At 42.4% G+C, this 26879-nt stretch overlaps 1 protein-coding gene across 1 annotated transcript in view; it reads right to left on the minus strand.

Moving 5' to 3' along the window:
* MAML2 (mastermind like transcriptional coactivator 2) overlaps positions 1 to 26879 on the minus strand; it is a 379458-nt gene that overhangs the window by 121435 nt on the left and 231144 nt on the right. The window contains exon 2 of the mRNA XM_062196906.1: positions 5418 to 6959. Coding sequence (XP_062052890.1) covers positions 5418 to 6959 — 1542 coding nt within the window. The remainder of the gene's footprint in view (positions 1 to 5417; positions 6960 to 26879) is intronic.

The raw sequence follows: 26879 nt of genomic DNA on the forward strand, positions 1-26879 counted from the left end.
CCACCACCCAGACCAATTTGGAAACAAAATTCTGAGCGTTTATCTTTAAGATAATCTATATTACCTTAAAGAAGTGTGGAGGAGGCCATTACAAGACTTGCCTGATTTGCATGAAGAATTGACACAGATTAGTGAATGATAAGCTTGGCTAGGTGGAGAGAGTACAGTGAGGTTTTCAACATATGATTGAAGAACTTGGCTTTAAACTGAAGAGGAAATGTACAAATTTATGTTTCAGTCATAACAAACCATCCATTCACTGGCTGCCTTCCCTCCTAGAAGTTTCAGAGATGGGAGCATTCTTAACCAAATATAGAATCCAAATATACAGATCCAGTGTTAGAAAAGAAAATCATACTTTTTAAGTGACAGATTATTTAACTCTAAAAAAGAATGTTCAAGAGGAAAACACTTTTGGATTGAACCCACATAAGTCCAGGTTGACCAGTAACTCCTTCATACCTTAACAACTGTTTGGTGACTTGTGGATAAATCAGAAATGCATGTATTGCATCCCTCTCCTGCCCTCTCCCATAACCCTCACAGGAAGAGAAGAAAATTATAGCCAAGAGGGATCTCCATTTGCCAAGCCTCAAGTATTAGCAAGATGAGTCCACTGAAGACATTTTGAGAAACACCAAATACTATTTGTTCTCCCAGTCTCTGAAGAAAATATTAAAACTACCCCAGGCATGGAACAGTAAGAACATATCCAACAATTCAATTATGCTGCAGCCATCCCTTGGGCATCATTCACATCTAGGAGAACAAGGGTGAGTATACAGTAAAGGGAGAGAGGCATAAGAATTCCCCAAATTCAGTCTCTGCCTGAGCATGTAGAGCTGTCGGGGTTCAGGGTTCTGAAAGGTAAAGAGAAGGCCGTCTTTGCACATCTCTTGGGTAAACGGCAGACAACTGACGAACACATTCAGTCTCCCATTTTGTAGCAGAGAGCCAAGATTTCTACCATTTCCAAGGCTAAAGGGCTCCAATTAGCAAATCCCATAGTAAATCTTCCTAGGTTTGACACAAAGTGAATATGACAAGCAGAAAAAAAAAAAAAAAACATGGCCAGTGTTTTCATTTTGGATGCTTTGGTTGATAAATTTAAACATTGCTTACTTCCTAATCCCTGCCCCTGCCCGCTACTTCAGTCATGAGCAACGGCGACTGAGCAGTTCTGGCATGAGAATATACACTTGAACCTCCGCTACGGAGGGCAGAGATGGAACTACTCTGTCTGAGTTGAGAATACTTGCCCAAATACTGGGTGGGGAAATAAGAATCAGAAAAAACTTTAGAAAAATACACAAAAAATGTAAAATCGTCTCTAGAAATTACCATTTGAGAAGCAATTCATTTATTTTCTCTGTTGCCTTCAAAGAAACTTCACACACCACACTTGAAAGGCATCTTTGTCATATAATAATTATTCATTATTTTTGACCCAAAATAACACTACCCAGCTTGGCTCTTTTCAAAAGTCACCCTGACAGGGTGAACATTAGTGTGTTGGTAATAATCTACTAAATGTTCTCTAAGCTCTGAAGACAATTCCCAAAGAAAATTCCATAGTTGCCTTGAACAATAGCACCATTATCAGAATGTGTACAACCCCCTAAGGTAAATGCTTTCAAGGGGGTAATACTTACTCAGGGGCTAGCACTGTGGTACAGTGGGTTAAGCCACCATCTGCAGTGCCAGCATCCCACATAGACACTGATTCCAGTCCCGGCTGTTCCACTCCTGATCCAATTTCCTGTTAATGTGCCTGATAAAGCAGCAGAGGATGGACCAAGTGCTTGGACCCCCACACCTACATGGGAGACCAGGAAGAAGCTCCTGACTCCTGGCTTCCCCGCCCCAGCTGTCGTAGCCATTTGAGGAGTGAACCAGCAGATGAAGATCTCTCTCTCTCTCTCTCTCTCATTCTGAATTATAAATAAACAAATACATCTTTTAAAAATATTTACTTGACTGTGGAGCTCTAGCATATTTACTTAAGGCTCAGACACATGGGTGTCTGAATACCTTGGGGCTGACACTGTGGTATAGTAGATAAAGCCTCTGCCTGCAGTGCTGGCATCCCATTTGGATACCAGTTTGAGAGTCGGCTGTTCCACTTCCCATCCAGCCCTCAGCTAACACATCTGGGAAAGCAGTGGAGGATGGCCCAAGTGCTTGGGCTCCTGCACCCATGTGGGAGACCTAGAAGAAGCTCCTGGCTCCTAATTCCTTGCTTCAGCCTGGCCCAGCCCTGGCCATTGTGGCCCATTTGGGGAGTGAACCAGTGAATAGAAGATCTCTCTCTCTTTCTCTTCCTCCCTGTAACTCTGCCTTTCAATTAAATAAACAATAATCTTTAAAAATAAAATAAAATCATACCTATTGAATCGTTGGGCTGGAAGGGACAATATGAGTCAATCTAAAACATGAGACAAAGCTTTACAGGGATAGTCATTCTCTGCTTCTATAGAAGAGGTATTTTGATATGCTGCCACCACTTTCACGACTCTTTAAGAGACGAACATGATCTTGGTCATCATAAGTGTCATATTTATTGGGAAATATAAAAAATTTACATAAGGCATTAGAAGATGGTTGATTTGGCTGTCAGCACCCATTTGTGTGCTTGGGTCCTGGAAACTCAAACATGGACTAAGAGATCAGGAGTTGGCCATGGTTGCTGATATTAGTGGGATGTCCAGAGACAAGACATAGCATGCTGGAGGTGTCAAGGAACCCCTCCCCCCAAAGAGCCTACGAGGCATCAAAGATTATATATTACCTATATTCCCTGTTATTATTTCCTTTGGTTAGCTCCATGATGTTTATCCTCAGGTCAACTATCACACAGATTTTTTTTTAAATGTTTCTTTCTTTACCAGCTCTGAAGGTTAGAGATTCAAGATTTTCTTTATCCTCAAAGAATTTAATGTCCTATGTAACTTATGTACATAGGGCTCAATAATAGAAGAAATCCCACTTGTAAAAATCCCACAATGATTTACCAGTGGTTATTCATGTTTCAATACATCCTATGTGTGAGCTGTGTATCCTGGTGGCTGAAAGCATAGGCTTCGGAGTAGGTCGTCAGAATCCTGACTGCTATTTATTATCTGTGTGACCTTAGGAAAATTATTGAACTTCTCTGTGCCTCATTTCTTATACCTGTAATAGTGGAATAATGGTATTTCCCTCACATAGGTGAAAGGAGATACCACAAATAAGGGAGACAAGAGTCATGCCAGTAATACAGTAGGCACCCAATAAAGGCTAATTCGTTACTATATCATTATTTGTAATTTTCATTTTTGTGATTAGAAGACCTGGCCCAGGGAGCGTAAATTGTTATGCACTTACCATAGTATTGAACACTGGAAAAATTAAAAATAGTTCTGTTTTACTTCCCTAATACTGTTTATGTTAGAATTTTGGAACTGTTCCAGTACTTCTCCTATGTAACAGAAGTGTTTGTTTAAAAATAATATTTTGGGGGCAGGCATTTGGCACACAAGCTAGGCTGCTGCTTGGGACACCTTCATCCCATATCATAGTTTCTGGTTCAAGTCCTGGCTGCTCTGATCTGATGCAGCTTCCTGCTAATGGTCACCCTAGGAGGCAAGAGGTGATAACTTAAATACCTGGGTTCCTGCTAACCATGTAAGAGATGGAAATGAGTTCCTGGCTCCTGTCTGTGGCCTGGCCATTGTTAGCATTTGAGGAGTGAACCAATGCGTGGCAGGTCTCTGTATACCCTCTCTGACTGTCCTTCTGCCTTCCAAATAAAATGAAAATAAATACAATTTTAAAAATGAAAATAATACTTTTATTATTTTTTGCTCTTTCTATGGCAATCATAATAGCCAATTTATTCTAAACTCAGGGCTGAGAATTATATCATACTCTGTGAACCCTAGGAGAAATTCAGTGAGTTGTTTGAGGTTGCACAGCTTGGAATGTCTGAATAAGAATTTGAACCTACAATCATCCAAATCAAAATGCCTACCTTTTGCATTAGAATGTGATTCCAAAATGTTTTTAAATGATTCTGAAATTGTTCGTATAAAATATATGATTCTATTCCAAATCTATTCTCTATAATATACAATTTAAAAAATACTTAAAATTGGGTAACAGCTGAAAGCTTTACTTGGTACACAGCCTTAGAATCCTTGTTGAGTCTAGTTTTCTCTTGGCCCACATCTAGGGCAAAGGTTAGCTTGGACACAGTCTGTGGTGCTCGTGGCATTCATTTCTGGGCAGTAGCCATGAAAACTACTCTAGGAATGCTATTGGAATTAGGCTTTGCACCGTCTAATGAGTACTGTCCTGACATACTGTTTTGACACATAATGGGCTGATGTGCTGTCTTTGTGTTTGGACTGATAATGTAGACTTGTCAAATTACATGCACAGAGCAAAATTCAACCTTCCTTCCTTTCTTCCAGGAAGAGTTTCCTTTTTCAAGTTCCCTGGGGTTTCCGGCTTACTCACCAATATGTGCTCTGGGGAAACAGGGTGACCTCTTTGTACTGTTCATGTCTGGGGCTGAACTAAACCTTTGTTTTACCTTAACCATAGGACATCAGGCAACCACAGGTTTATCATGATGATTTCATCCTTTAACACATAGACACTGTAACTCATGCAGTGCTGTCTCCAGAATCCTTCCCTAACTTCCCCTTGCTGGGTAAGATACCCAGTCTTGTGCTCTCATACCACTACTCTTTCTATCTACTATTAAAATGCTAGTTGTTAAAGTATTTCTCACCTCCCCAGGCTTGGAGACAGGGATCACATCCTAAATAGGGATGATAGTCAGTCCACAGGTACCCCATGGAGTCAGAGCAGATATGTCATTATTGATTGGTCATTTAAAAACTGCAGTTGGTTGGTGTAGGTGTAGATCAGTCACTGAATTCTCCATTATCTCTGGCCTTCCCTTATTCCAATACTGAGCATAATCATGGCATTGTGCATATAGCTGATACATATACATATACATATACAGCTCAGGAACTGTAGATGTGGACTGACTTAATGACTGAGAGACTGGTTGGGTGAATGAACTTCAGGCATATCAAAACCTGATTCACAGCTGGATATATCACTAAAGACATGAGTTATGATGTAATATTCTTTTGTTTTGTTTTGTTTAATAATGCAACCCTCTTAGTAAGTGAGAACTTTTGATCATTATAGATCCCAACGATAGTAATGCTATAAAGAAAATATTAGCCTCTATCTCTGGACTCCCTAAGTCCAAAGTCCTAGACTTTATAAGGTCTTCACATGATTCCATCAACGCAACTACTGTCTTTGGTCTTGACCCTGTGCCAACACAAACGTAATGGTACCCAAAGCATGATGATCAAGCTAACTGGTATCTAAGTGTTTAAGAGGAGGGCTCTTACCTGTCTGTGCTGTTGGGTGACTTGATACCCCAGTCCTGTGACGGGCTGATTCTGAATTTTCTGAAGCAGGATCTTTTGCTGAAGCGGCAAGGGTGACCTTAGCAAAGGCTGGCTTGATAAAGGCTGCGTGGGCTGGGATGCTGGCTGTTGCTGTTGTTGTTGTTGCTGCTGCTGCTGTTGCTGAGCTGACATGGAGCTCTGTTGCTGTTGCTGAGCTGAAATTGAGCTCTGTTGCTGCTGCTGTTGCTGCTGCTGTTGCTGCTGCTGCTGCTGTTGCTGCTGCTGCTGCTGTTGGGTATAGTGTAGGAGAGAAGGTTTGTTCTGGGAAGGCAAAACAGAAGGCATCTGCTGGTTTGCTTGATCTGAGTTAAAATGGAATAAAGGCTTGGTGGTGCCGTGACGGGGCTCCATGGCTGGATGTGGGTTGTTAATAAAACTTCGACTGAGGTCCTGAGGCTTCTGCTGCATGAGCACATCCAGATGCCCACCCTGGGCCGAGGGGTTGGCCTTGTACATGTAGTTAGCCATTACTTTTGACTGGTTGCTGCTGCCAGCCACCCCAGGCATAGGTGAGCTCTGTGGGCTGAATGGCTGCTGCACAAAAGAAGGGCTGGGAATTTTCTCCTGCCCAAACGGACCTGGGGATGGTCCAGTGGAAGAGGGCAGGTTGGACCAGTTGGTAGGCTGGTGCTGCTGCTGGTGCTGCTGCATCCGGGCATGCTGTTGACGGTTGGCAGCTATCTGTTTGAGCTGTTGAGCATGGGATACTTCCTGCCAGCTTGGCAGGGCCCGGCTGGCTCCTGAGGCTGTCTGAGGCTGAACCTGATTCTGAGAGACTGAAGGGACTGGAGATGATGTGGAAAGAGCAGAATTGGCCATGGAGAATGTAGGCCCAGTTGATGGGGGCCTCAACTGTGGAGAGCCTGCGGGGCCCTGAGTCAGGCCAGGTGAGTATTCACTTTTGATCACTATCTTCTCCATGGGCAAGGAGGGCCTAGGGGTGCTCCTCTGGCTTTGCTGACCCAAGTCAATGTTAAATGGGTCATCCTGCTTTATGGTGGCATTGATCATGTTCTCCAGCTCAAGGTCACTCATGGGAGGCACAGAGATGTTGGTGAGTTCATTGAACAGTTCCTGCAGCTCAGGATCCATCAGCTGCTCTCCAGAGTCATCTCCAAATCTATTTGAAAAAATATTCTCCTGGGCCATTTGACCATCCATGTGCTTACTGCAAGACAGAGTCTCTCCTGGCTCTTTCTTCACCTCCTTCAAGCCCATGGTAAACATACCATTGCCAGGAGAATGTGTATGGGGTGGCAGGGTGTTAGCCTTCCTCAGGGGTGGCTGGCTCATAGGCAAGGTCCCCGACATAATCTGATTTTGTCCATTATTTACTTGGAGGCCACCTTGTCCTGCAGAGAGGTTCTCCTCAACACGAATTCTTTTGATATCCAGGAATGAGTTGTCAACAAAGCCATTGGGCCTCTTGCTGTTGGCAGGAGACAGGTTAACTACCTGCTTTCTTTTCAAGGAACCCTGGAGCTAAAAGACAGAGGGGAATAGAAAGTGAAACATGAGCTATCAATCCAGTTATGACTCTAATCAAACATAATGCAATAGTAAACGTTTCTTCTATTTACAAACAAGGTGCAGTAAAAAAGAAAAGCACAAATGAAGCCCAGTCTGGATTATAATGAAACTCATAGCAGCACAGGCAGAACACGGTCAAGTGTTTCTGGAAGAGCAGATTAAGTCGGTGAAAGATCACAGTGGTTCCTATGACCAGTACATAAGTCAATGGACGAAGATATCTTTAAATATCATGAGGAGTTATTCTTAAACCCTAGGATTAATCACTAGAGCATTGTTGTCTTCTGGAACAGGCTAAAATATTCCACATGCACACACATGCAACCCTATGCAGCAATAGATGATCAGAACACACACTAATTTGATCAAGATTTGAAACACCAACTAGTCTAAAGCTGGGAAACAATTTCCACTTCCCTTTTCACCCCGTCATCTCTTTTGTCTCTCAGTAAGTAATAGGACTAGTTTTGATGTTCAAGGAGATGGTCTATCTGTTGTCCATCTATTTTTCTTCCTACAATTTCACTGCTTTGCCTTCATGTCCCTGTAGCAAAGTTGTGTGGACACACAGAATGAATCATGAGATTATCATTTATCAGATGAGACATCCCAAACACAGACTCTCCAGGAGATTCCCTTCTTTGTTGCCTGTCTCATAACCGAAACTATGAGACCAAGAGATGGTTCCGCATCCATGTTACCAGCACAGGCTTCAGAAACATACTGAGCCAATCTCACATTTTAATTCTGTCACTGAGTGCTATGTGACCTTGGCACTGTACTTACCTGAGCCTCTATTTCCTAATCAGGAAAATGGGGACAATAGCACATAACTCACAGTAGAAATGAGGTAATGCATGTAAAAGTTGAGTGCAGGGCTTGCTGTAATAACAATTCAATAAACTATAGTTCATAAAATATGCATGGCTTATTTCTTCTAAAAGGGGAGCACATCTCTAACACAGAAACATATTTATAGTCCATGAATAATAAAGTACTTCATTCACTAACATAGCAATCAGATTGTACTTTATGAAGCTTAAAAATTGTAGAGGTTTAAGGCTGCACAGTCAGGCTAATAAGTTAATAAGAAACATGAAACATTCATTGGTAGTCTCTGATTCTTGTCAATTTGTCCCTGAAATGGGAGACTGCATCTATCAAAATGTGGCTTTCCCAGTGCTGCTTTCTACTTATTTAATGTTTTCTCTGGATAACTGTAAATATCTAAGGCAGAGGATATTTTCCAGGTAGAAAATTCTATCATTTCTTCTTTCCTCTCCCCATCATTCCCTCACCCTTCAGAAAGAATTCTAGATAGCCTAATTAAGAAAAGGAAATGAATATAACTAAGTATATAATGTATGCCAATGATTTTAAATAGGGTTACTTTATTTCCCTTAATCTTAAAACCTATCCCATTAGACAGGTATTACTACACTTATTTTCTAGATAAGGAAACCAAGATTCAGAGAAGCTAAGTAACTTGTCCAGAGTTAAGAGTTAGTAAGTGATGGACATGAGTTTCGACTTGAGGTTCTAAAGTCTGTGTCATTTCCAATCTATTCTGCTGGAATTAGCTTCTTTAGGGCCAGAGGCCACCTAATGTGAAGCGTCCAGGGACAGAGAGCACAGAGACATCTTAGGTCTCAGGTAAGACACTGAGGGATCTGTGAACGGCCCAGATGCAGCATCCAGCCCAATGTGAACAACATTTTTCCTTGTCTTTCAGATCATCAATGCATGCATCAATCATTCTTTATCTGCGGTTTTGCCACTTTATAGGTGGTTTACAGCAATGGTGGATATGCCATGTTGGTAAAATGGCTTTTAATGCTTCACCATTGCTGTTGCTAATCAGAAAATGGAATCTGGCCCAGGATGGGCCAGTTCCTTCCATGAGAATTCTGGACTTGGAGAAGTGAGACGAGGCTCTCTTTGAGGCAGCTGTATAGTGGTTCACAAAATTTACAAGTTGTTGTTCTAGTCCATTTACCGGAGGCATCGAGGAGGTTGGTCTGTGTACAGAGATAAGGATGGAGCAGAGAGGAGGACACTTGTTTTGATAGCATCTGGAGACCTGATTCCAATCCCAGGTCAACTCTGCATCTCTGCTTCCTTTGATGCACTGTAACATCATTATAATGAAGTCCACCTTTTTGCTTGAGCCAGTATGAACTGTGCTCCTGTGACTTTTAACCAAGAGATCTAAGCAAGTTTCCTGAGACTTACATTCAGTGATGAACAATTTGCAGCCAGAGACAGGGCATCCTTTGTCCCTGTATGTGAAGCCTCCACCGCCTCAATCTCTGCTCTCTGCTTGAGTCCCTGACTCCGCATCTTGCCTACTGATTGACTGCAGGACACTGCCAACCATTGCTACATCCAGCAGGAACTCAACACTGCCACCCTCTATATTTAACACACCAGAGGGTCCACCACGTTGCTTCTGATTTACTTCAGCATTAGCTGCATTTTTAAGGTTCTTTTACAACTAGGAAGAACAAACAAAGGACTACATTCTTTTTCCAGGTTTGGGTTATTGCCTTTGATTTATTTTCCACCACTTTGAAAAGAACCTGTTCTGCCAGATTCTCCCCACTGCTCTGGTCACTGCCTGGGCGGCACACACTTTGGGAAGCAGCACTAAGGCTTTCTTTAGGCCACCAAGATTGTACAGGCAGGAACAAAATTAGGAAATCTATAGGAACAATAATAGTAAGGATGGCGAAGTCATTTATTGAGGGCTTTTTGCTAGGCACTGTGCCACAGCTCGTTTAATTCTCATTTATTTCTCACAACTCTGAGAACCTTCACAATTTTAAGAATCTCTCCTCTCATTTCCAGATGAGAAAACTGAGGTTTAGCGATTGAATAACTTTTCAAGGCCACACACACTGTAAGCAAAGAAGCCAGGAATGAAACCCGTTTTTCCCACTGCAGAACCTGAGCTGTGTAGTAAATGGTACCACAAGCCCTGAGAGTTACATGTACATCATCTGTGTACCGACAAGGCCTAGGATCTAGTCCTGATTCTGCCGTTAACTTGCCTTGCCACTTTAGGCAAGATATTCTCCTTTTCTGGACCATAATTCCCTCTTTTAGAAATATGATTATCTCTGAACTCAGAAAGTGACTGGCACTGGGAGTCAGGTTTGTCTTTGGACACTGTATCTAGTGATGCAAGGTCGCCACTAAACAAAGATGGAAGAGTGGCTTGAGATGGGGAACAGAAGTGATGTGTGATTCCATCAGTATCAACGAGATGCCGTGCAGCCGGCACTGTGGTGCAGTGGGTTAATCCTCCACCTGTGGTGCCAGCATCCCGCATGGGCATGGGTACTAATCCTGGCTGCTCCTCTTCTAATCTAGCTCTCTGCTATGGCCTGGTAAAGCAGTAGAAGATGGGCCAAGCCCTTAGGTCCCTGCACTGCATGGGAGACCTGGAAGAAGCTCCTGGCTCCAGGTTTCAGATTGGCTCAGTCCAGCTGTTGCAGCCATTTGGAGAGTGAACCAGCAGATAGAAGACTTGCTCTCCCTCTCAGTGTCTGTAACTCTACCTCTTAATTAAATACATAAAATCTTTAAAAAAAAAAAAAAAAGAGAGAGAGAGAGAGAGAGAGAGAGAGAGAGAGAGATGCCTTAAGGGCTGGGCTTTGCGGGTCAGCATAGTGTTGGTTATAGCTCTAGCTGCTCCACTTCTCATCCAACTTGCTGCTAACATGTCCTGGAAGGCAGCAGAAGACAGCTCAAGTGCTAAGGCCTCTGCCAACCATGTGGAAGACCCAGATGGAGTTCTTGACTCCTGACTTTGACCTGGGCCAGGCCTGGTTATTGCGGGAATTTTGGGAAGTGAACCATTAGATGAAATTTCTCTCTTTCTCTGTCACTCATTCAACTGGATTAAAATAAATAAACATTAAAAATAACCCATTAGGGTATGGTTTGCTGGTGGGAGGGAGGTTATGGGGGGGAGGGAAACTGCCATAATCCAAAAGTTGTACTTTCGAAATTTATATTTATTAAATAAAAGTTTTTTAAAAATTACAAAAATAAAAAATAACCCATTAGAACCCTATTGAACATAATCCTTTACAAAAAGAAACTTGAGGGTATGCTTTTTCATACCTTCTAGAAGCTTCTAATCACAGTTACATCAACAAGGTCCACTGAATGAACAGATGCAGTGGGCAGCAAGCTACTGGCACAATACAATCTAAAAGATTCTCAAATCTCTGCTTGGAAGTATTTGCTTGCCTGGTTTTGAGCTATGGTACGGGGTTTCTTCAAGTTCCTAATCAAAGTAAAATACTGTAAAAGCCTTAGATGAGGAAGCGAGTCGTTGATACCTCAAAGAGAAATGGTTTATCAGAAAATTCAATGGTAGTTTACCAAAACAAGAATAGAGCCCTAAGGGAACAAGATTTCACCAGAAGAAGGGAAATGAAGGCATGGGTGTAGCCTAGGAGGCATGGGTGCAGTATTAGCTGAGTCGGGATCTCCACAGTGTGGAGTGTGTGGGTGGCTGGGGAAGAAGGGAGGAGGTGGGGAGACGTAGAGGGGCCATGTGTGTTCTGAGAAGGAGGGAGACAACAACTTCCAGAGAGCAGTGACTAACATTGAGAAGGCAGAGAGGGATCTGCCAATCACATTTTGCACCCAGGGCTGGCTCCCCCATTAGGCACTACAGCATAGACACAGTGCCAGGGGCCACACTCACCTCAGGGCTCCACGTAATGTACTCATTTATTGGAAAGGAGAGGAAGAAAGTGGGTTTTTAGATGAAATAAATGTCTTAATGCATAATTTCAACTTATCTTTATGCCAACACAATCCAAAATACAATTTAAATTATGTTTTTGAGGAGGGAGAGGCCCTCAATACAGAAGTACTTAATTCCCAGCAACGACGTGCACTTCATAGCTATGCATTTAATACTTATCTTACACAGGTATAGCGTTGTGAAAAACTTCTCACAGCTCTCTGAAGTATGCATTCTTATCCCCATTTTATAAGTGAAGAAATCGAGGCTCCTGACATTAAGATTACACAGGAATGATACAGAAGCAGAATACCAGCTGAGGCCTGACTGATTCCAAAGTCTTGATTTTTTAAAAATATTTATTTTTATTTATTTAAAAGTCAGAGTTGCAGAGAGGTGATGGAGATCTTACATCTGCTGGTTTACTCCCCAAATGACAGCAACAGCCAAGGCTGGGCCAGGCTGAAGCCAAGAGCTTCTTCCAGGTCTCCCACATGGGTGCAGGGGTACAAGCACTTTGGCCATCCTCTGCTACTTTCCAAGGCACATTAGCAGGGAGCTGGATTGGAAGTGGAGCAGCCAGAACTTGAACCAGTGCCCAGATGGGATGCTGGCATCGCAGGTCGTAGCTTTACCTCTATGCCACAGTGCTGGCTCCAAGTCTTGATTTTTAATCACTAACCATTCTGCTTTCTTCCTTTTTGCCTTCCTCTTGCCATATGCTGACACTGTTCTGGACACAGAGGGCATGGACACCCAAGATGAAAGGACAATAGAATGAAGATACGCTGCACATACAGGGAAAGGACACATGGGACTCTCAGGGATGGACAGCGGGTGGCAGGGGGAGGTGACATCATTGGTTGGAGGCTGATGGTGAATGCTCAGGACATCACCCCTGAGGCTCCAGTGTAAGAAAGGGAAGAGATAGAAGGTCACTCTGCCAGTCAAAAAGATTTACTAAGCACCCAGAGAGAGTTCTGAACCATGCTCTACAAATCATCCCTGGCATAAAGGAAAAATTGCAGATGATTAAGCTAGAGATACAATGCAAAGGCTTCAAATCTGCACTCCATCCCAATATTTTCATTTTCTTATTACCTGGATAGACTGAGAAGCTGTTTTGTTTTGTATGATAAATCTGCACCCCCCAATTTTGAGGTTTCATTTGTGAGATTCTACATTTAATATCATTCTTTTTCTAACCATACAAGGGCTTCTTCTGGAAAGGATTTTAAATGCAGTGAGTCCAGTCTGGTTTGTCTGTGACACAGGAATCACTACTTTGCTTCGCTGAAACCCAGAAAACTGTTTCTTCTCCCCCTTGTCCTTGTTCTCATTCTTCTATTTGAACTCCTCTATGCTATCTGAGGCCTGTGGTCTCTGCCAAGGGGGAAGGTACAGATAGGCTCAGGGCCTGCCTGCCCCAAGGGCTAGGCATGGAGGAACCGAGAATACCTACAAAGAAAACCCAGAACACGGCAGAATTAGGGTTGGGGTCCCTTAGCAAATTGTTCATTTTTAAACATTTACACTGCATTCTTCCAAAGGATTTGAAACATAAACTTCCTGGAGAGATTTGAAAATGCCATCATTGCACAATCCTCTGGTTTCTGTTTCTTCCCCTGCCCCCTATCCTGTTACACAAAATAAATGCATTCTTTGTCTCCTGCACTGCCCTAGAAACAGGGCATGTGCCACACAAAGGTAAAAATTCAGTCCATAGGTCACATTTTTTCCCCACAAGTCGATTTCTCTCTCTCTCTCTCAACCAGGCACAAACACAAGAACTGAATTTGTCACTGCCCAGATACTCAAGTGAATATCTTGGTCTCATCATCTGTAAACTTTTCTCAGATCATTTTACTAATGGCTGCTTAAAGACAGGCTGCTTAGGGATACACAGCATTAGAAAAAAAACCAACCCGAGACAGGACTGTTGATTTGATTCAAAAATGTTGGTGAGCCTGGAATAGCAAATTCCGGTTCATCACAGTAGTTGGAGGTGAGAGCAATTCCTCCCTGGTTCTCTGGTGCCCAAACAAATTCGATGGTATTTTCAGTCTTTTTCAGAAAATGTCAACCAGCCCCCACTTATTATTTGGCTATAGTCTGAACTTCCCTCTATTGCTAGATATTGTTTTATATCCATATAAAAATCAGGTTTACACAACCAGATTGAAGCTCTCTGAAGATGGCACTGTGACTTCCTTTCAGACCTACCATGGTGCTTGACATTTCTAGGTTTTCCAGTAAAAGCTTGCTGATCTCAGGACATGGGAAGCTGGATCCTTGTAACCATTAAGCATAAAATGCCAGTGAGAAGAAGGCTGTGGCTTGGGGGAAACATTTCATACCCAATGTACAGGTCTACAAGAGTTTTGCTTTGAATGATCGTTTCCTCCTAAACCCCAGTGTCAAGGAAATGTGAAACCCTGAGCACTGGAACCATGGGGAAAATTTGTCATCATCTATGTGAACCACAGTGAAGCTGTGTGATGCTTTGTGATGCACTCAAGGAGGTGTTAACCTACCTGATGGGATTCTGAAGCTGGGGTGCCATTCTAAGCCCCATCTTGAATCCATGCCTTATCTAGGTAGAAGGACTAGAGTTGTAGAGGAGTCACAGCTATTTCTCATGCTAATTTTAGGAACTTGTGATTTTTACTCCATTACCAAAAAACACATGAAGGTGTGTGTGTGTGTGTGTGTGTGTTTAGAGAGAGAGAGTGACAACAAGAGCTAGAGTAAAACACAGAGACAGATAGAGCTCCCATATGCTGGTTCACATCCCAAATAACCACAAAGGCTGGGTGGGATTAGGCTGGGCTAAAGCCAGGAACTCAACCCAGGTCTCCTATATGAGTGCAGGAACCCAACTACATGAGCCATCACTTACTGCCTCCTAGGGTCTGTATTAGCAGGAAGATAAAATGAGGAGACAGAACTTAAAGCCAGCCACTCTGACTTGAGATGCTGGTATCCTAATTGATGGTTTAACTGCTAGGTCAAACACTTGCCCTTGTGTACTATTCTTTTGAGGCTTTCTTGTTGCTGTTTTTGGTAGAAGAGTGTCAGGGACGGTATGTTGGATTGATTTGAGAAAGTTGTTGTATAACTTTGTTCCATAAGGTTTGCACTCTAACAAGTGTGGCTACATAGTCGATAAAATAGCCATTCTTTATGAAACACATGACAGTGTTTGGTTATAGAAGCCAACAGAACTACAAATTTGGGATCTATATTAAGGAAAACCATCAATGTATTGTCCTTTTAAAGATACTGAATTCCAATCTCTGTCTCACATTCAAAAATGTTTTGGTATCTTTCCTTCTCCCCTTTTGCTTAGCCTTAATGACTGGCTCCTGGAAGAATAACTAAGAGACTTGAATTTGCCTCAGAAGCACATCAGTCATTACAGGGCAGAGAAAGGGCATTCCATGACAGAATTTTCAGTTTGGACTTTTCCATCACTTCTCTTTAGAGAGTGGTCCATGTTTATCATCAACCAACAAAACTTTCATCAAGGACAAGGGGAAGAGAACCAGGGCAATGCTACCTTGAAGAGAGAGACATCCCATTCTCTCAAGGAAAATGGGAGACTTCTGCGTCTACAAAATGCATGAGATTCAGCAGCTAACAAACTTGGTTTCCTGATGCTGCTCTCCTCCAATTTGTTGTATAAGCCTAAACTAAACACTTCCCTCATGCACACAATGGAGACAATAGCACCTTTGTCTAGGAGTTCTAATGGGGATTAGTAAGATGCATGTAAACCACAGCACTATGCTAAGCTCAAAGCAGAGCTCCATCCCTGGGAGCTCCTCAGTAAAAGGGCAGAGCTTGAACCTTGGTTTGTCATTCTGACCATCCATGTGCCAGACATGCACCAGAAAAAACAAAATGGAGATAAGAAAAGGAGATCTTCCCCTCTCTCATCTGTACAATTAGACTTTGTTCACTCATTCATTCATCAGATACTTATTTGGCACCATTGTAGAGAGTCTATGAGGGTGCAAGGTCACACAGTTGTTACCAGAACCAAGTGGTTAAAGCTCAGAAAGAGACTGGAATATTTTTCCTAAAATATCATTCTCAATACATGTTAGAACTAACAAAAAGGAATTCACCAGGCAAGGCTGTTTGGAAACAAAGCAAAAAGTGACAATACAAAGTGGTCATCACTCTGCGGGGATGGGGGTGGTGCATGGATCACACTTGTAGCGGGGAAGGAACTCTGCCTTGGAAAGCCAGGAAAAGACTTTCACCCACTTACAGTGAAGGAGACCTCAAGCACTCATGTGAACATAATGTTTCATCCTATTCTGAAATTCTGCTGGTGAACAAAGAAAAACTTATCCAACAACAGGGGAATGTTCAAATTCAATTTAAAAGTTAAAAATACAATTATTTTCCCATATAGTCTAAAAATTAAGCATCTTTGCAGATCCATTCAAAGATAACCAATGGGATGACCCGGCTAACTTGGTCCTCCTGACTAGCTGCTGCTGTTGTTAGAAGGCAGCAATCTGCAGGAGCCATTCAGAGATGGACCTCCATGTTTAACAGAGAATTGAACAGAATATCCTATGAAAGCTTGAAAAACCTAGCTGCTTTGTGCATGAAATAGTTTAACCATGACTCATATATTTTTGCCCAAAATATATCGAAGTGGATCCAAAGCAAACGCTATGTTTAAAATGTTGGCAAATCTCTTGAAATCTCTAAAAGTGCTCTTCAGCAGAATGTACAATGCATTAAGTACCATTAATCAAGTAGCTTCTCTCTTCCCGTTAGCTTGGAGGGCCTAGTTTGGAAAGCTTTCCCTACAGGGCCTAGCTCAAGGTCCGGTCTATTTTCCCTCATATTCTTTCTGTCTACTTTAATTATTTTAGCACATTCTGTCTTACATTATTTCCAGTGATCGATTTAGGTCTGTGAGTTTTTCACTTGACTGTGATTCTAACAGTCCCTAGAAGAGACACTAGCTCAGCCCAACTGTAGCCCAGGGAAGCACCTACTAATGACTTGACTTTTTGGGTAGTCAGTGGTTTCAGAACATTAGATGAGTCAGTTTACGGGGTGTCCGTGCTCTTCGGCCAATGGCCATGAACCACACCCCACTTACAAACCACATGACCGATTCTTAACCACTCTAACTGTAGAACTGTTGGCATAGGTGCAGAGCCGAAAGGTGTTGGAGAGGTACAGAGAGCATTAATGTTCCAAGAGGTTTCTACTCTTTTCTTGTAGTGGTAGGAATTGGACCCATTCCAAAATGTTGGTCAGTTTGAATATCAGCAATGTCCAAAAGGCAGGAGAGCATCATTCCAGGGTTGTCTATTAATTGTGTTGTGGTCTGAACATGGCTACTAAAGAGTTCCCTTTTTGAAAACAGCCACTCTGACTTCCTGATGACATTTTTCCATCTATCTTCACTGACTCCCCCAACTTAAACAAGTATGAAAGGACCCCATTCTTCTTAGTCTCTTTTTCTCACAGCACTTTCTTCATTCTTCTTCAGGCCCCTCTGCTTTTTTTTTATTTATTTAAGATTTTTTACTTATTTATTTGAGAGGTAGAGTTACAGATAGTGAGAGGGAGGGGCAGAGAGAAAGGTCTTCCATCCGTTGATTTACTCCCCAGTGGCCACAACAGTCAGAATTGTGCAAATTTGAAGCCAGGAGCCAGGTGCCTCCTACCGGTCTCCCATATGGGTACAGGGGCCCAAGGACTTGGGCCATCTTCCACTGCTTTCCCAGGCCACAGCAGAGAGCTGCATTGGAAGAGGAACAGCCGGGACTAGAACCGGCGCCCATATGGGATGCTGGTGCCGCAGGCAGAGGATTAACCTACTGCACCACAGTGCCGGCCCCAAGGCCCCTCTGCTTTAAGAACCCTGAGCTACTGATGACCCTCTACATTCTGAAAATCTGACTCTACATCTTTCCTGTCTTTGTTCCACTGTGTTCCCCAGATAGCAACACAAGGGATCTCTAATACCCAAACTTCAGCTATTACTTTATTTTTTTAATGCTAAGAACACAAAAACTAGTTTCAGTTTCAAGTCTTTTGCATACATGCTTTGCTTCTTCTAATTCTTCCTACTTGTATCATAGTGAGCTCCTTCTGTCCCCTAATTCTCACTTTCCTGTGACCCCAGCAGAGATTTTTTGTGACCACTCAATTTAAATGTGTTCACTATTGTTTTCCACTTCAATTTCTTGATTATTTCCTTTATAATACTTATTACAATTTTCAAATATTTTTATTAAATTGATTACAACTTTAAAAGACAATCTCTCATGTTATACAATAAGCTCTAGAGAGGGAGTCTTGAGTCTTTTGACTACTAGATTTCACTCTTTGTATAATCTAAACAAATATGAGATCAATTGAATCATGTATAACAAATAAAAATGTTTGGGGGAAAGCATGTTGAGATGCTAAAGTACTTTCTGGTGGTGGGATAATGAAAGGTTTTTCCTTTTAATTTTGCTCATATGCCTGTGTTTCCTGATTTTTCTATATTTAATATACGAGTATATTCCCTATCTAATTAGTATTGAAGTAAATACACTGCTTAATACGTATTCCCAAGCTAAACCCCTTATTCTGAGAATCTGACTCCATATTTCTTTGTAGAGGGTGCCTAATCTGGAACAACCCATTTCCTCCATTCTCAATAGACTGGCTCAAAGTGGACATTTGATTCAAGTTTCCAGTAATCCTGAATTCAATCAAGATCTTTCAGCATTATCTGTGGGCACTGAAATGAGAGACATGGAGAGTCACCTGTATGGAGTCATTTTCAGCCACACACACTCAAAGAACACAAGTCTACAGGGATAGAATGAAAATGGTGCTTAGGAAGAAGCTAGGATGAGGAACTGTAATGAAACTGGGATAAGAGAGGTGAGAGAGGGGAAGGGAGACAGAGAGAGGGTCCTGAAGCTTTCCAATTTCTGGTTCCAGTACTTTGGGAGATTCAATTATATTTCTATAATGAAACCCCAGTAACCCTTGATCAGTCTCCCTCTATTTTTTCTATAAGTGCTCAAGATATTTCAGGGGGGTTTCTGTTCATTCGCAACAAACAATTCCCAACTAAAAATGTAATAAAGTCAATGGTTATATTCAAATTAAAGTTTTCGTGAGCTAGATGAATAGTGCTCTGGGTTGATTAAAATTGGAGAGCTGAAGAAAGGCCAAATGCACACACTTGTTTTGGTTTCTCTTTCCACGTGTGGCCATCAACCCAGCCCTTCCATAGCATTTATGAAAGAAGAGCATTATGCATCAAGAATGAAACCTGCTGTTCCATGACAGCAGAATTCCAACAGGGATTCTATTGTCTTCACAAATCTCTACCTGGCATACCCAGGGGAGGTCCAGAGATTATATCTTCACCAATTCTCCCCTCAGTGCACAACACTCTGAAAATAAAACTTGCATGGGAATCATGTTTAGACAACCCAGGACTGCCACATGCTAGCCAGTTGGACGCAATCACCTGGAGACAGGCAATGTGAACAGACTTTCTAAGAGGTCCCTACAATTTCAAGCTCATCTTCAACTCCATTACAAAGGAATGTTAAGCAGCGTTTAGTCGGCACTTTGGCAAAGTCCCTGAGAGCACCAAACTGCTCCTTTGATGTTCTCGGCATTGATGTCATCACTCTTTTGAAACTTTTGAAGAAATATTTTTCTTATAGCAACTGTATCTAGGTTCCGCATAGAACATTGATGTGTGTGTTCTCTGGTCTAGTATTCGCTGGAGCAACTGTGAACCATCCAGACAGACAGTCTAATAGGGAACACCTCTGCTTTCACCCTGGTATATGTTTATTCTCACATCAAAGACACAGCTAAGGGGAAATTGCCTAACTAGCTCTATGAAACATGAAGAGGTTTACAAAGATATTTGATTATAATTGAAAAACAAAACAAAACTTACACTCCAGGCAATTTAAAGCTTTCATGAGCGGAAATGAGAATATAGCATGCAGATAGACAAGTTTCTTTGCTTTCCATGAAGGTCTGAATGCTGATTCTTTGCAACCTGTCATTAAAAATCCTACCACTTGTCATATATTCATGGGAAACGTCTCTTTAGTATTTAAATGACATCATATAGGGCAAAATAATGCCCTTGTATTGTTTGTAGTTCAACTAGTTTTTGAAAAAAAAAAAAAAAAAAAAAAAAAGTCCTCTAGCGGAACACAATGCCCTCACTTTGATCCAGCTTACTCAGCCCAGTAATTATCTGACAGATGAATTCTCTACCTGAAAGAGTCTCATTCTTCATGTGTGGTCATATTCTTTGAAGAGGAAAAGAAAACCCATCTATACCGGAAAATATAACTTTTAACAAGTCACAGTTATGAATCCACGGTAATTCTCTGTGTCCAGGCAGTAAGTGGGGAAGACAGCTTTTCACAATAAGATGACAACTCCTGTTTCCCAGAATATGCTTATGTTCTTATTGAAACCTATATTTAATCAAGGATATGTGACAGCTTTCTGTAAATTTGATGATAAATCCATATTCAGAGAGAGGTGGGGGGGAGGAGAGACATAGAGTACAGAGAACTTGCTGGGTATCTGTTGGCCACCCCTGAGGAGAGGCTACCCACCCCATTCTGAGGGGGCCGAGGTAAACAAATGCACAAAGGAGCTCAGTGTGCACCATTCCTTCAGGAAAACTGTGTATGTTGTTGCTGGAGTCTGCCTGAAATATTGAAAGCACAGTCTTAACCGGGGAAGCTCTTAATCCTCAAGAATAGTGCTACTGTTTGTCTCATTTGCCTTTCCGGAACAATGCTGGACAGATTGAGCCTGAGAAAGTTCCCCAACTGCCACCTCGTAAACTGCTTATAATCCAACATAGCAGCAGGACTGATGCTACTAGGATTGTAGTCCCCACCCCACATACACATTTGCTCCCTGGACCTGCTCCACCATTAAAGCTCGCACCCACAATTAGACTTCTAGAGGATGGAAGGCTTGCTTTCCTATGGCCACTTCTTTGCATTGGTCATGTCTCTATAAAGCCCATTGCAACCTCCAAGATGGTCTGCTTGCTCTTTGCCCACTGTGTTTTCACCACTATCCTCAACCGCCTACTTTATCATTTTGTGTCCCTGTCAGCCATGATATCTATCGGCAGTTTGCTTTTCTTGGATTTAATATTTTCACCTTTTAACTGCCTTTAAGCCTTTTGCAGTCTTCTCTCCCCCTCCCCCCCACCTCCTTGCTGCCAGCAAGATTCTTCAGTCCCCCCAAAGCAAACACCATGTTGTGTCTTGCAATGTGTTTTGAGGCTATACTCATGAATTGTAGTGGTTAAGATGCCACGCTTTGGAATCAGGGATCTAGATTTAAACCCCTTGCCCTGCTTTCTATGAGACAGGAACCTTTGGGTAATTTACTTAATCTCTCTGAACCTCAGTTTCCTGCTCTGTACAATGGGGATAACAGTTCTAGCTCAGTTGCTGCAGTGAAGCCCATATAACATATAGAATGTCTGTAGTTCAAAATGTAGCAAGAAATGAAAGCATAATAAATGTCAGTGTGATGTTGTGATATAACAAACATATGTTTGGTCTCGGTTCCTGGTTCCTGGAATACAGTTCCTAAAACTCTTGGAATTCTTAAACTTTTAAGTGTCCTTTGGTATGGTCAGGAAATGACTGACAGCTGGGACTCCTCAGGAGGGTTGTTGCTTGCCGAGGGAATCAACCATATGAGTAGAGGGTTCGAACTTTGTGTCATCCCCCAATTTCTGAGATTTCTTAGGGTAGGAGAGGGGCTAAAGGTTGAATTGACAACCAATGGTCCATGATTTAACCAATGATGTATAATGAAGCCTCCTCAGAAACCCAAAAGAACAGATCAGAGAGCCTCCGGCTTGCTGAGCACATGGAAGTTCCTGGAGGGTGATGCCCAGAGAGCCCATGGAAACTTCCCACCACTTCCCACAGGCCCTGCCCATGCGTCTCTTCCATCTGGCTGCTAGCTACATCCTGTGAACATCATTACAATAAGCAGGCACACACAGCGCTCCCCTGAGTTCTGAGAGGTGCTCCAGGAAAGTAATCAATCCCCAGGAGGGGTCAGGGGCACTCCAATTTATAGTCAGTAGGTCAGAGGCACAGGTCCTGACCTGGGACAGGCGATTGTTATCTGAAGTTGGGGGCAGTCTTGAAGAGTGAGTCCTTAGCCTGTGGAGTCTGATGCTGTCTTGAGATAGATTGTATCAGAATTGTGTTAAATTATGGGAAATGCTTACATTATGGAGTCTGCTGAAGAAATGCCTGCTGAGTGTGTGGAAAACCCGACATGTCTGGTATCAGAGGTATTCCGTGGTGAGAGTAAGGAAAAAAAAAAAAAAACCGCTGTGTCTTCCTGCCTTTATTAGGTAGTTATTACTTTCATTTAGGCTCCTGAGTGTCCTCCTACATTATGTGGATGAGTGTTCAGTACCTAGCAAGAAGAGGAGGAGCAAACAGCATTTACTGAGTGACGACCCAATAGAAGGCACTTTCCAGATATTATCTTACTGTGTCCCAGCTTCCTCACTTCTTAGCAGTGTGACCTTGGGCAAGTCATCTATCTTCTGCACCTTGATTTTCTCATCTATAAAATACACTCATAAAGCTGAATGCAAAGATTAAATGTAAACATCAACAGTGCTTAAAACAGTTCCTGACACATAGTACCAGGTATAACATTCGTAAGTCCATACAGCAACCTTGTGTGGTTGATATAAGGAATTTTGTTTTATAGATGAGAAAAACAAGACTACAAAAATTTAAGCAATTTGACCAAGGGTCTCCACCAATAATTGAACCAGATATGCCTGACTGGAAATGCATGCTCTTTATGAAATGTTTTCACGGAGGGGCCAGTGGTGTGGTACAGCCAGTTACAACACCGCCTGTGACATTGGCATCCATACCACAGTGCCAGTCAGAGTCTCAGCAGCTCTGCTGCCAGTCCACCTTGCTGACAATGCACCTGGGTAGACAGAGGAAGATGGCTCTAGTACTTGGGTCCTTGTCACCCATGGGGGAGACCCAGATGGAATTCCTGGCTCCTGGCTTCAGCCTGTCTCTGCCCTGGCTGTTGTAGTCATTTGGGGAGCAAATCAGTGCATGGAAGATCTCTATCTCTCCCTCTCCCATCCTCTATGGTGCTCTGCCTTTCAAATAAAAATAAACAAATCTTTAAAAAACTGTATTCACTGGAGTAAACTTCCATTTGGAAGTAGTGGAGTAAACTTCCATTTCACGCTCAGGAGTTACTCCACGCAACCAGGATAGTGACAAGTAGGCTCTTGTGGAGCTGAACCTCAGCGGAAAGGCTGAACCAGAGGCTCGCCCATGAGGCATGAATGAGAAATAGAGGTCAGTGAGATACAGGAGAAGCCTTTTCTGGCCTAGACATTGTGTGGAGAAGCACAGGTTTATTAGGAAATCCATGGGTAGGCACCAAGAGACTTCAAGCAGGGAATGACATGATCTGGAAAGTACTTTAGAAAAATAATCCTAACAATCAAATATCTGTTGGTGGGTTGAAGATAGGATAGCTTACACCAGAAAATCCAGGGTGTCTCAGCACTTCATGAGAAAGTGAGAAATAGTCATGAGCTAAGGTGGTGGCAGGGGAAAAGGAGACAATGGGAAAGAGTTTGGAAACCAGAAGCCAAACAAAGTTTATTATTAATTCCATGTGGGAAGTGTGAGAGAGAGAGGAATCAGGACCATATCCAGATTTCTAGATTAGTGAGTGGGTAGATGATGGAGTCATTTGCTGAGAAAAGGAATACAGGGGGAGGAGCATGTTTTATGATGGGGGTGGCAGGGCGGCAAATAACAGGTTCAAGTTTGGACATGCTGACTATGAAATGGTTGTGGGGCATGTTAAGTGGAGATGTCCCCTTGTTAGCTAGATACTCAGGTTGAGGTTAGGAGAAAGTTTTAAGCTATTTATATAGACTGGTGGTTGAAATGCTCAGAAGCATCAGTTGAAGAAATGAATGTGCTTGTGAGTGTCCAAACTGAGAACGAGAAGTGAGAAGAGTGAAGGGACGGCCGTAGTGCTGGGGGAAGATCAAGCTTGAAGGAGAGAGCAGGAAGGGGGAAGGGGAAGGACGTGGAAGCTGAAAGGTTAGGACGGAAAGAGAGTTTCCAGGAGGCAGTGGGCACCCACAGTACATGCTGCCGAGGTCCAGGGTAACCAGGCAGAGCTCTGTCGATTGCATCTGGCATTTGCTGGGGGGTGAGGGGGATGCCAAATTGCAATGTGTTTGGGGAGAGAACACGAGCTCACAGAAGGGAAACAGGGGCGGGAGGCTTATTCTTCCTAAGAGCTTGACTGAAGAAAGGAGAGGGCAGCAGCGAGAGGGAGTAGAAGACTGTCACCTTTTTAACATCCTTCGCAGGAGCTAGTACAGTACTCTGCATTTTATAGGTACATAAATATTTTTGAATGGAGGATTCTGTCATCCTGCTTAATTCATTTTATCTCCATTTTCTTCCACATTTAACTCTCCTTGTGATGCCCACAAAGGAGATCGGAGAGGCTGAAATGTCTTGTTCAACTATGGGAGCAAAGCATAAAGTTTGTTTATTCTGCAGTGAGATAAATGGGTGGTGGATAATAGGGACTTCAGTATGCATTTGAAGCAGAGAAATGACATAGGGAAGCCAGGGCACAAGAAACACAGGTATCACTGAGAATGCAACAGTGTAGTATCCAGGTGGACTTTTGGGTGGACTTTATTTCCAAGTGAGCATGGACAGATGGGAAAACATTCCATTTAGGGAACAAAAAATCTACCAACAAGGGAGAATTTAAAAAGAGATGGATGGCATTGAGTAACTTCAATGAAAATTCTAGTAGCATAGATTTTCAGGAAATCTAAGAACACGAAAAGTCTGTTTAAAATAGTATCTGCTACTTGATCTTGATAACCAAAGATATTTCAAAGCATCAGGATTGGGGCTAATCACTTGTACAATTAAGGAAATATATGGGGGTTGCTTTAGAACACACAGCTTTACGCTACTGAATAAGAAGGATGTAATGAAGTTTGATCTTTGGATGCCTGTCATCATGCATTATCAAGCCTATCATTTTCCCCATCAAAGAAAATAGAGTCAGAAGTCAAAAAACATGTGGGTTGGTGGCCAAGGGAAACAGGAGGGAGAGAACAATGTGACCACCCTTGATCCGGCTGCGCATCAATTCAGATCATTCCTCGCTTTCTGTGTTCACGAACAAGCAGCATCGTTTCCTTTCTTGCTCTGCCTTCTCATCATATTTTTCAACTTTCAATATCATTTAGTAACATTCTTTTTTGCTCCATGAGATCTAGTGTCACAGGTGCCTTTTTCTTCCTCTTTATTACTTTTGGCAGTGGAAAGAGAGAGTTTTTTTTTTTTTTTCTCTCTCTCTCTCTCTTTCTCTCCTACTGACCTTTACCTGTTCCTAGCAAATTCATTGCTTTATGACAAGCGCCAACACGGTCATACGCAGATGCAATTTATCTTTGCACACAGCTGGTCTGTGTGCGTGTGTGTCTGTGTGAGTGTTCGTCTCTCCCATTGTTTGACTTCTTTTAACTCCACTCAGATCTTTCTAATCACAGTTTGGAATTCACCTGAATTTCCCTGCTGTGAGAGCTGAAAAAGCTGACATCAAGTTGCTACAGCACAGCTCTGCAAAGGAAATAGCACATCTTTATTGGTGGAACACATGAAAGGAAGTGAATGGTAGGTTTTTAAGTAAGACGTTGCATACACATAACCTGTAGGTGCTTGACAGCGACACCGTCCCACATGTTGGCCATCTCCTCCCTAATTAAAGAAAAGCTTTGAAAAAAAAAAAAAGAGAAGTGTTCCATTTTCACATTAAAACATTATTCTGGGAATTCAGAGCCCACAGCTTGCTTTGCCCAATGCAAAGCATGGAAATTGTTCACACAAATCTCTTCACAAGGCAGAGGGAGACGTTAGCCTTCCAGCCTCACCCTGTACTGAGAGAGAAAGCGTTATTTCTTATGATCTCTTATGTGTCCATTCACAAGGTTAGTTTTTTCCTTAAAAAAAAGTTACTATGGCAACAACCACCTATCAATAGAGCTCTTACTGCACTACTTATAAATGTTGATTGTTCAACAAGCAGGTCCCTATGCCACAGAAGACACAAAACTATATCAGTGGGAAAAAAATTGGCTAAATGGTCAGAAGAAACAATGTTTAAAAGTACTCGTTTTGCCTTCGGATGGGACACCTCACATGGTGTTCAGCCTTGCAAGGTCCTTTTAGGAGACAATGGAGGAAGTGGGGCTCAGGACAGCATGGATGGGAGCGTGAGCACTCTGGTTCCTGAGAACTCAGCAGCCAAGCTGCACAGCGGGACCTGAAGCAGCCTCCGTCTCAAGGCAGTGGCTGTGGGCCTGCCACTTGTTGGCATTGTAAGGGAAGCAAGGTGTAGCTCAAGACCATGTGCACAGCATCTCTGTTCCCCTGGGGACAACAGGACTTAAGAGCCTGAGCCATTGGGAGTGCTCCTTGACTTTCCTCAATGTCACGGGAAGCATTTGTTCTGAGACCTTCCAGTCTAAGAAGAGCTAATGGGATACAGGAAGCCAACACAGAACCAAAAGGAGACTGCTCTTACACACTGCCCTCTCCTTTGACTCCATGTCCTAAGTAGGGAGGTCACCTCTGATCTTCCACTCTGCCCACAATCACCATGGATATTAACTGGAGAGAATAGTTGTGAAAACACTCTCAAGACTTGACTGACTGAATGCTTGTGATATGAGGGGATTTCAAAAAGTTGGTGGAAAAATGGAATTTAAAGATAAACTTATTTTAGTGCAAAAAATTGAAATCCACGTGTAATTTTTATATAAGACATTTTCCATGGACTTCTTGATTCCTTGTATGCACGGATTTAAAAATCTTTCTGGCACCAAAATAATCTTACCTTTTAATTCTATTTTTCACAACTTTCAAAAATGTTAAATTTTCGTCTACTCAAAAGGAAGAGAGTGGGGGCGGAGAGGGAGAGGGAGAGGGAGAGAGAGAGAGAGAGAG

This window comes from Lepus europaeus, chromosome 7 (assembly GCF_033115175.1).
Source record: "Lepus europaeus isolate LE1 chromosome 7, mLepTim1.pri, whole genome shotgun sequence".
In the NCBI taxonomy this organism is placed as follows: domain Eukaryota; kingdom Metazoa; phylum Chordata; class Mammalia; order Lagomorpha; family Leporidae; genus Lepus; species Lepus europaeus.